The sequence below is a fragment of the Oncorhynchus masou genome, unplaced genomic scaffold (genome assembly GCF_036934945.1).
Source record: "Oncorhynchus masou masou isolate Uvic2021 unplaced genomic scaffold, UVic_Omas_1.1 unplaced_scaffold_1208, whole genome shotgun sequence".
NCBI lineage: Eukaryota > Metazoa > Chordata > Actinopteri > Salmoniformes > Salmonidae > Oncorhynchus > Oncorhynchus masou.
Window position 1 is genome coordinate 100,001 of NW_027001867.1, and position 11,834 is coordinate 111,834.

An 11,834-nucleotide genomic window follows, 5' to 3' on the forward strand; every position below is an offset into this window, starting at 1 on the left:
TCACAATAAACAGGGAGAGTTGACTCAGGTCTGTCTCCTGACTCAGCCACTCCCCCTGATAGCCCCCCCCCCAAAAAAAATTTTGGGGGCTGCTTTTCGGGCTTCCATCCACATCGCCGTGCTGCCTCCTCATATTTGCGCCTCTCCGCTTTAGCCGCTTCTAATTCTTCCTTGGGGAGGCGATAATCACCAGGCTGAGCCCAGGGTCCTTCTCCGTCCAGTTCCTCCTCCCATGTCCAATTCTCCAAATGGTGTAGCCTCTCCCACTGAAGCTGCTTCTGTTGTTTCTCGTGTAGCTCCTGTTTACTCTTCGCCTGCTGCGCTTTAGGGTGGCTACACTCTTCTGGTTTAGCCCAGGGTCCTTTTCCGTTCAGTTCCTCCTCCCATGTCCAATTCTCCAAATGGTGTAGCCTCTCCCACTGAAGCTGCTTCTGTTGTTTCTCGTGTAGCTCCTGTTTGCGCTGCTCCTGCCTGTAGACACGCTGCTCCTGTTTACTCTTCGCCTGCTGCGCTTTAGGGCGGCTACACTCTTCTGGTTTAGCCCAGGGTCCTCTTCCGTCCAGGATTTCCTCCCATGTCCAGAAATCCTTAAAACGAGGCTCCTCTTTGCGCGGCTCTTCTTTGCGCGGCACCTGCCTGTTGACACGCTGCTCGGTCCGTGTTTGGTGGGTGATTCTGTAACGGCGTTCTTTTGTTGTTGAAGGAGAGTCGGACCGAAATGCAGCGTGTAAGTTACTCATGTTTATTATGTGAAGACAAAACGAACGAACTATACACGAATAACTATAAATACAAAAAACAACAAACAGAACGAAACCTAATACAGCCTGACTGGTGCAACCTACACAGAGACAGGAACAATCACCCACGAAATACAAGGCGAAAAACAGGCTACCTAAATACGGTTCCCAATCAGCGACAACGAGAAGCACCTGACTCTGATTGAGAACCGCCTCAGGCAGCCAACCTAATTAACACACACACACACCCCTAATCAACTACCAACCCAAACACTACAAACCCCAATACGGAAATACAATACATAATAACCCCATGTCACACCCTGGTCTGACTAACTAATAAACTAAAACACACAATACTAAGACCAAGGCGTGACAGGGGATGAATACCTTTGCAAGACACTGTACTTCTCCATAGTCAGTTGAACTTGTTTCTGTGTCCAGTATGAAGGAAGTTAGAGGAAGTTTCACGAGCCAATGCTGACTAGCGTTAGCACAATGACTGGAAGTCTATGGGTATTTGCTAGCATGCCTGCAGTAGATAAAGGACATCATTGCAAAAATACAGAAGTATCCCTTTAAGCATTTTTTCATCTGACTGTAACAGAGAACTTTATTGCAGAAATCTCTCACCATCCCTTTAAACTTTGACCTGTACTGATGAAGAGTGAATCTCTCACCATCCCTTTAAACTTTGACCTGTACTGATGAAGAGTGAATCTCTCACCATCCCTTTAAACTTTGACCTGTACTGATGAAGAGTGAATCTCTCGCCATCCCTTTAAACCTTGACCCGTACTGATGAAGAGTGAATCTCTCACCATCCCTTTAAACCTTGACCTGTACTGATGAAGAGTGAATCTCTCACCATCCCTTTAAACCTTGACCTGTACTGATGAAGAGTGAATCTCTCACCATCCCTTTAAACCTTGACCTGTACTGATGAAGAGTGAATCTCTCACCATCCCTTTAAACTTTGACCTGTACTGATGAAGAGTGAATCTCTCACCATCCCTTTAAACTTTGACCTGTACTGATGAAGAGTGAATCTCTCACAATCCCTTTAAACTTTGACCTGTACTGATGAAGAGTGAATCTCTCACCATCCCTTTAAACTTTGACCTGTACTGATGAAGAGTAAATCTCTCACCATCCCTTTAAACTTTGACCTGTACTGATGAAGAGTGAATCTCTCACCATCCCTTTAAACTTTGACCTGTACTGATGAAGAGTGAATCTCTCACCATCCCTTTAAACTTTGACCTGTACTGATGAAGAGTGAATCTCTCACCATCCCTTTAAACCTTGACCTGTACTGATGAAGAGTGAATCTCTCACCATCCCTTTAAACCTTGACCTGTACTGATGAAGAGTGAATCTCTCACCATCCCTTTAAACCTTGACCTGTACTGATGAAGAGTGAATCTCTCACCATCCCTTTAAACCTTGACCTGTACTGATGAAGAGTGAATCTCTCACCATCCCTTTAAACTTTGACCTGTACTGATGAAGAGTGAATCTCTCACCATCCCTTTAAACTTTGACCTGTACTGATGAAGAGTGAATCTCTCACAATCCCTTTAAACTTTGACCTGTACTGATGAAGAGTGAATCTCTCACCATCCCTTTAAACTTTGACCTGTACTGATGAAGAGTAAATCTCTCACCATCCCTTTAAACTTTGACCTGTACTGATGAAGAGTGAATCTCTCACCATCCCTTTAAACTTTGACCTGTACTGATGAAGAGTGGATCTCTCACCATCCCTTTAAACTTTGACCTGTACTGATGAAGAGTGAATCTCTCACCATCCCTTTAAACTTTGACCTGTACTGATGAAGAGTGAATCTCTCACCATCCCTTTAACCTTTGACCTGTACTGATGAAGAGTGAATCTCTCACCATCCCTTTAAACTTTGACCTGTACTGATGAAGAGTGGATCTCTCACCATCCCTTTAACCTTTGACCTGTACTGATGAAGAGTAAATCTCTCACCATCCCTTTAAACTTTGACCTGTACTGATGAAGAGTGAATCTCTCACCATCCCTTTAAACTTTGACCTGTACTGATGAAGAGTGGATCTCTCACCATCCCTTTAAACTTTGACCTGTACTGATGAAGAGTGAATCTCTCACCATCCCTTTAAACTTTGACCTGTACTGATGAAGAGTGAATCTCTCACCATCCCTTTAACCTTTGACCTGTACTGATGAAGAGTGAATCTCTCACCATCCCTTTAAACTTTGACCTGTACTGATGAAGAGTGGATCTCTCACCATCCCTTTAACCTTTGACCTGTACTGATGAAGAGTGAATCTCTCACCATCCCTTTAAACTTTGACCTGTATTGATGAAGAGTGAATCTCTCACCATCCCTTTAACCTTTGACCTGTACTGATGAAGAGTGAATCTCTCACCATCCCTTTAAACTTTGACCTGTATTGATGAAGAGTGAATCTCTCACCATCCCTTTAAACTTTGACCTGTACTGATGAAGAGTGAATCTCTCACCATCCCTTTAACCTTTGACCTGTACTGATGAAGAGTGAATTGGAATGAGGTGGTCTCCTGACTACCATGTTCTGTGTCCCTCAGATCCGGTGCTGAATGAACAGACCATCTCCAACACAGACACCAAGGCAATAAGTGGATCCAATGCAACATGATGGACAGAGAGGAGGTAACGTACAGACACACAGAGTTCTCCCCAAAGAATGTTCGAGCGGCGCCACCTGGTGGACTGGCGGCGCCATTATGTAAAATAAAATACTTCAATATTTATTTATTTGTCGTGAAGAAGGCACCACAACGCCTCCACATGTCGACTCCAATGCTTCCCACAGTTGTGTCAAGTTGGCTGGATGTCCTTTAGGTGGTGGACCATTAATGATACACACTGGAAACTGTTGAGCATGGAAAATCCAGCAGTGGCAGCTCTTGACGCACTCTAACCGGTGCGCTTGGCACCCTCTATCATACCCCATTTAGAGGCACTAAAATCGAATGTTAAAATGAATATCAGAGAATTCTTCAGAAGCCGTCATTTATTAATTAATAAAACGACAGACCGGTTGAAAGTATTGTAGAAAAATACAATATCTGTGTTAGTAGAATAGACCTAGTAACAACCCATTAATATCTTTATCAGTATAAAATATCTAGTTACAAACCATTAATATCTATATCAGTATAAAATATCTAGTTACAAAAAATGAATATCTGTAAATTCATTAATTGAATAACATGAACAACTCCTTCACAGGATATATCAAATGTGTTTACAGTTATTGAAAAATAAACAATTAGTTTATCCTAGACTTAGTACATAACATTGAACCTCCTCTATAATCTCAGATATGGTTTAACCCAGTACATTACATTGAACCTAATCCATACCAATCTCAGATAGGGTATTAACCTAGTACATTACATTGAACCTAATCCATACCAATCTCAGATGGGGTATTAACCCAGTACATTACATTGAACCTAATCCATACCAATCTCAGATAGGATATTAACCCAGTACATTACATTGAACCTCCTCTATAATCTCAGATAGGATATTAACCTAGTACATTACATTGAACCTAATCCATACCAATCTCAGATGGGGTATTAACCCAGTACATTACATTGAACCTAATCCATACCAATCTCAGATAGGGTATTAACCCAGTACATTACATTGAACCTAATCCATACCAATCTCAGATAGGATATTAACCTAGTACATTACATTGAAACTCCTCTATAATCTCAGATAGGATATTGACCTAGTACATTACATTGAACCCAATATATACCAATCTCAGATAGGGTATTAACCTAGTACATTACATTGAACCTAATCTATACCAATCTCAGATAGGGTATTAACCCAGTACATTACATTGAACCTAATCCATACCAATCTCAGATGGGGTATTAACCCAGTACATTACATTGAACCTAATCCATACCAATCTCAGATAGGATATTAACCCAGTACATTACATTGAACCTCCTCTATAATCTCAGATAGGATATTAACCTAGTACATTACATTGAACCTCCTCTATAATCTCAGATAGGATATTAACCTAGTACATCACATTGAACCTAATCTATACCAATCTCAGATAGGGTATTAACCCAGTACATTACATTGAACCTAATCCATACCAATCTCAGATAGGATATTAACCTAGTACATTACATTGAAACTCCTCTATAATCTCAGATAGGATATTGACCTAGTACATTACATTGAACCCAATATATACCAATCTCAGATAGGGTATTAAGATAGTACATTACATTGAACCTAATCTATACCAATCTCAGATAGGGTATTAACCCAGTACATTATATTGAACCTAATCCATACCAATCTCAGATAGGATATTAACCTAGTACATTACATTGAACCTCCTCTATAATCTCAGATAGGATATTAACCTAGTACATTACATTGAACCTAATCCATACCAATCTCAGATAGGATATTAACCCAGTACATTACATTGAACCTCCTCTATAATCTCAGTTAGGATATTAACCTAGTACATTACATTGAACCTAATCCATACCAATCTCAGATAGGGTATTAACCTAGTACATTACATTGAACCTCCTCTATAATCTCAGATAGGGTATAGACATGCATGACAAGGTCTGCGTCACTAATGGCAACCTATTCCCTTATTAGTGCACCAACAAGGGGTTGGGGTGTTAGGGGGTGATGGTGGTTGATGACATCATTGGGTTCTGCTCTCAATCTTGGTCACATGACTCTGGACCCAGGCTTCAGAAGGGTCAACACAAAATGTCTTCCCTTTCTTTGTGGTGAAACTGCAACAGATACACAACACATTGTCTCTCAGAACATCCAGTCTGTCATATGAACGGCTCCATCTTGTCTTGTACAGTGTAGCCTGGATGTAGCCTGGTTCCAGGTGTGTTTGTGCTATCATACCAACTCCTTGTCACTCCTGGTCCTGTTTGGCATGACAAGGAGTTGACGTGAAGTCACAAACAGATCTGGGACCAGGCTAGCCCAGATGTTTCCAGTTTACAGTAGACTATGCTTACTTACAGCAGTGCTCTGCGAGGGCAGCTACTGGAGGTTGCTCTGAGAGATACCACTTGTTGAAGAGGGATCCTCGCGCTGAATGTCATACAGCATTCAGGTGCCATTTCCAACTTAATGACACCTGCAAACAAATGATCATAAACTACAGTTAACATAAAGAGCTCCAGCGTATTACACAATATGGGTAGTCATCCACTCCCCAACACACACACACACGCACGCGCACGCACACGCACACGCACACACACACACACGCACACACACACACACACACACACACACACACACACACACACACACACACACACACACACACACACCTGCAGAAGTCGTATGCAGGGAGCAGAGCAGTCCCAGGAGGAGTAGAGCAGTCAGGGTCTTCATGGTTCAGAGATGGTTGAGATGCTGAAGATTGTATTGTCTGAGATATTCTCTGATGTTCTGGTCTCTGATGTTGTGGTCTCTGATGTTCTGGTCTTCTATGTCTGAGTTCTGTTCTCTCATTATATATAAACAGATATCACATAACAACTCGACCATGAAAAGCCCTTCCCTCAATTTCTGTTCCTCTTCTCTGGTCAAAAGTAGGACTCACTTCTTCATTGCTGACATTAACAACTTGTGTAGAATTGCTTGCTCAGCATTCATATGTACATTATGCATTGGTTCTGACATTCTTGAAAGGTATCAAAATAGTTTGTTGGTAAATGTTCAGAGTTACAGACCTGTTAGGTGGTTGGTTAAGGTTCACAGAGTTACAGACATGTTAGGTGGTTGGTTAAGGTTCATAGTTACAGACATGTTAGGTGGTTGGTTAATGTTCATAGTTACAGACATGTTAGGTAGTAGGTTAAGGTTCACAGAGTTACAGACATGTTAGGTGGTTGGTTAAGGTTCATAGTTACAGACATGTTAGGTGGTTGGTTAATGTTCATAGTTACAGACATGTTAGGTGGTTGGTTAAGGTTCACAGAGTTACAGACATGTTAGGTGGTTGGTTAAGGTTCATAGTTACAGACATGTTAGGTGGTTGGTTAATGTTCACAGAGTTACAGACATGTTAGGTTGTTGGTTAATGTTCATAGTTACAGACATGTTAGGTGGTTGGTTAATGTTCAGAGTTACAGACCTGTTAGGTTGTTGGTTAAGGTTCATAGTTACAGACATGTTAGGTGGTTGGTTAATGTTCATAGTTACAGACATGTTAGGTGGTTGGTTAAGGTTCAGAGTTATTTTTTTAATCTTACCTTTATTTAACTAGGCAAGTCAGTTAAGAACAAATTCTTATTTTCAATGACGGCCTAGGAAGATTGGGTTAACTGCCTGTTCAGGGGCAGAATGACAGATTTGTACCTTGTCAGCTCGGGGATATGAACTTGCAACCTTCCGGTTACTAGTCCAACGCTCTAACCACTAGGCTACCTTTGCTGCCCCTGCCCCCTGTTAGGTTGTTGGTTACAGTTCACAGAGTTATAGACCTTTTAGGCTGTGGGCTAAATATCACAACTTTTGGTCCGTTCGGTGTCAGAGGAAGGCCCATTATGTAAAATAACATTCTTCAATATTCATGAGTAGATTGCAGGAAATGTCAGTTACAGGTGTTTTCAACAGCTGCTCAGCTGCACCACCTTGTTAAATAATCCTGGGCAGAACCCTGACCTGTACACTCTCACACCTGTCCACACACACATACCTGCACAGAAACACCCAGATTGGAACAAGCCCAGACTTCCATTCTTTTGATCGTGTCTCTATTCCTTCTTTGCCGTCCAGGAAAACCTTTGTTACCTCAACTTGTGACCCTTTCGTGGCAGAAACGATCTGCCTCCAAGTCTACAGCCATACTGGAGCAAGAAGTCAACTTGCAACACACACAACACTCTTGGATTAAACCTAAATCTTTCACAACGTGGGTTCTAGCGTTGCTTGGCCCCAGTCACACACAGCGTATCGGATCCAAGCTATGAGGTGTGATATTGCCTCCTAGAACTGCCCCCTGAAATCCCTGCCCGCTCCCCACCCAGCTCCACTCCCCTGTTTTCAAATAAGCTGATGTCAGATGTGATACAGAGACTGACTCCAGGTCAGTTTGGCACTGGTGTTGTGCTGTGAGATGTGTGTTGGTCAGTATGGAGCTGCACTGGCCTGGGGTCAGAGTTATAATAGCACTGAGTGGCATGGAGGCTCTTTTCTGCTGTGGATAGAACAAATACTATATTAAAGAGAATAAACCATTTGTAACGATAGATTTCCTCTTCGTCTGAAGAGGAGTAAGGATCGGACCAAGATGCAGCGTGGTAAGTGTTCATGACGATTTATTAAAAAACTGAACACTGAAATACAAAACAGTAAACGATGTGATGAAAATGAAAACCGAACCAATACCATGTGGCGACAAAAACTCACACGGAAACAAACATCCACAAACCAACAGTGAAACCCAGGTTACCTATGTATGATTCTCAATCAGAGACAACTAACGACACCCGCTTCTGATTGAGAACCATACTAGGCTGAACACAAAAACAAACATAGAAAAACAAACATAGACTGCCCACCCAACTCACGCCCAGACCATACTAAATAAAGACAAAACAAACAGACTGCCCACCCAACTCACGCCCAGACCATACTAAATAAAGACAAAACAAACAGACTGCCCACCCCAACTCACGCCCATACAATACTAAATAAAGACAAAACAAACAGACTGCCCACCCCAACTCACGCCCAGACCATACTAAATAAGGACAAAACAAACAGACTGCCCACCCAACTCACGCCCTGACCGGACTAAATAAAGACAACTCACACCCTGACCATACTAAATAAAGACAAAACAAACAGACTGCCCACCCAACTCACGCCCAGACCATACTAAATAAAGACAAAACAAACAGACTGCCCACCCCAACTCACGCCCAGACCATACTAAATAAGGACAAAACAAACAGACTGCCCACCCAACTCACGCCCTGACCGGACTAAATAAAGACAACTCACACCCTGACCATACTAAATAAAGACAAAACAAACAGACTGCCCACCCAACTCACGCCCTGACCATACTAAATGAAGACAACTCACGCCCTGACCATACTAAATAAAGACAAAACAAACAGACTGCCCACCCAACTCACGCCCTGACCATACTAAATGAAGACAACTCACGCCCTGACCATACTAAATAAAGACAACTCACACCCTGACCATACTAAATAAAGACAACTCACGCCCTGACCATACTAAATAAAGACAAAACAAACAGACTGCCCACCCAACTCACGCCCTGACCATACTAAATGAAGACAACTCACGCCCTGACCATACTAAATAAAGACAACTCACGCCCTGACCATACTAAATAAAGACAAAACAAACAGACTGCCCACCCAACTCACGCCCTGACCATACTAAATGAAGACAACTCACGCCCTGACCATACTAAATAAAGACAACTCACACCCTGACCATACTAAATAAAGACAACTCACGCCCTGACCATACTAAATAAAGACAACTCACGCCCTGACCATACTAAATAAAGACAACTCACGCCCTGACCATACTAAATAAAGACAACTCACGCCCAGACCATACTAAATAAAGACAAAACAAACAGACTGCCCACCCAACTCACGCCCTGACCATACTAAATAAAGACAAAACAAACAGACTGCCCACCCAACTTATGCCCAGACCATACTAAATAAAGACAACTCACGCCCTGACCATACTAAATAAAGACAAGTTCTCATTTGCAACTGCGACCTGGCCAAGATAAAGCATAGCAGTGTGAACAGACAACACAGAGTTACACATTTAGTAAACAATTAACAAGTCAATAACACAGTAGATAAAAAAGGGTCTATATACACTGTATGCAAAAGGCATGAGGAGGTAGGCGAATAATTACAATTTTGCAGATTAACACTGGAGTGATAAATGATCAGATGGTCATGTACAGGTAGAGATATTGATGTGCAAAAGAGCAGAAAAGTAAATAAATAAAAACAGTATGGAGATGAGGTAGGTAAAATTGGGTGGGCTATTTACCGATAAGACTATGTACAGCTGCAGCGATCGGTTAGCTGCTCAGATATCAGATGTTTGAAGTTGGTGAGGGAGATAAAAGTCTCCAACTTCAGCGATTTCTGCAATTCGTTCCAGTCACAGGCAGCAGAAAACTGGAACGAAAGGCGGCCAAATGAGGTGTTGGCTTTAGGGATGATCAGTGAGATACACCTGCTGGAGCGTGTGCTACGGGTGGGTGTTGCCATCATGACCAGTGAACTGAGATAAGGCGGAGCTTTACCTAGCATGGACTTGTAGATGACCTGGAACCAGTGGGTCTGGCGACGAATATGTAGCGAGGGCCAGCCGACTAGAGCATACAAGTCGCAGTGGTGGGTGGTATAAGGTGCTTTAGTGACAAAATGGATGGCACTGTGATAAACTGCATCCAGTTTGCTGAGTAGAGTGTTGGAAGCTATTTTGTAGATGACGTCGCCGAAGTCGAGGATCGGTAGGATAGTCAGTTTTACTAGGGGAAGTTTGGCGGCATGAGTGAAGGAGGCTTTGTTGCGGAATAGAAAGCCGATTCTGGATTTGATTTTCGATTGGAGATGTTTGATATGAGTCTGGAAGGAGAGTTTACAGTCTAACCAGACACCTAGGTATTTATAGATGTCCACATATTCAAGGTCGGAACCATCCAGGGTGGTGATACTAGTCAGGCGTGCAGGTGCAGGCAGCGAACGGTTGAAAATCATACATTTGGTTTTACTAGCGTTTAAGAGCAGTTGGAGGCCACGGAAGGAGTGTTGTATGGCATTGAAGCTTGTTTGGAGGTTAGATAGCACAGTGTCCAAGGACGGGCCGGAAGTATATAGAATGGTGTCGTCTGCGTAGAGGTGGATCAGGGAATCGCCTGCAGCAAGAGCAACATCATTGATATATACAGAGAAAAGAGTCGGCCCGAGAATTAAACCCTGTGGCACCCCCATAGAGACTGCCAGACGACCGGACAGCATGCCCTCCGATTTGACACACTGCACTCTGTCTGCAAAGTAGTTGGTGAACCAGGCAAGGCAGTCATCAGAAAAACCAAGGCTACTGAGTCTGCCGATAAGAATATGGTGATTGACAGAGTCGAAAGCCTTGGCAAGGTCGATGAAAACGGCTGCACAGTACTGTCTTTTATCGATGGCCGTTATGATATCGTTTAGTACCTTGAGCATGGCTGAGGTGCACCCGTGACCGGCTCGGAAACCAGATTGCACAGCGGAGAAGGTACGGTGGGATTCGAGATGGTCAGTGACCTGTTTGTTGACTTGGCTTTCGAAGACCTTAGATAGGCAGGGCAGGATGGATATAGGTCTGAAACAGTTTGGGTCCAGGGTGTCTCCCCCTTTGAAGAGGGGGATGACTGCGGCAGCTTTCCAATCCTTGGGGATCTCAGACGATATGAAAGAGTGGTTGAACAGGCTGGTAATAGGGGTTGCGACAATGGCGGCGGATAGTTTCAGAAATAGAGGGTCCAGATTGTCAAGCCCAGCTGATTTGTACGGGTCCAGGTTTTGCAGCTCTTTCAACATTGTACTTCCTTCAGAACAGCCTCGACGTGGCATGAACACTAGGTGTCCATAGCTTCCCACAGGGATACTGGTCCATGTTGACTCCTATGCTTCCCACAGGGATACTGGTCCATGTTGACTCCTATGCTTCCCACAGGGATACTGGTCCATGTTGACTCCTATGCTTCCCACAGGGATACTGGTCCATGTTGACTCCTATGCTTCCCACAGGGATACTGGTCCATGTTGACTCTTATGCTTCCCACAGGGATACTGGTCCATGTTGACTCCTATGCTTCCCACAGGGATACATTTACATTTAAGTCATTTAGCAGACGCTCTTATCCAGAGCGACTTACAAATTGGTGAATTCACCTTCTGACATCCAGTGGAACAGCCACTTTACAATAGTGCATCTAAGTCATTAAGGGGGGGGGTGAGA

The 11,834-nt window shown here is 43.1% G+C and overlaps 1 protein-coding gene across 5 annotated transcripts; it reads right to left on the bottom strand.

The window, feature by feature from the left end:
* Positions 1-3,768: 3,768 nt before the first annotated feature.
* LOC135529912 (C-C motif chemokine 13-like) lies at positions 3,769-6,327 on the bottom strand. 5 transcript variants are annotated; one of them, XR_010453763.1, is made up of 5 exons: positions 6,137-6,327; positions 5,820-5,937; positions 5,336-5,575; positions 5,134-5,182; positions 3,769-4,977 (listed from the first exon to the last, which is right to left on the bottom strand). XR_010453763.1 is itself a non-coding variant. In XM_064958318.1 (3 exons), the coding sequence occupies exons 1-3, from the start codon at positions 6,198-6,200 to the stop codon at positions 5,482-5,484; spliced, it is 276 nt and encodes a 91-aa protein (XP_064814390.1). In that variant the 5' UTR covers positions 6,201-6,327; the 3' UTR covers positions 3,769-5,481. The 5 variants fall into 5 exon arrangements, 1 of the variants encoding a protein (XP_064814390.1); XR_010453762.1 differs by having other exon boundaries at positions 3,769-5,182; XR_010453761.1 differs by having other exon boundaries at positions 3,769-5,182; positions 5,235-5,575.
* Between the last annotated feature and the right edge of the window lie 5,507 nt (positions 6,328-11,834).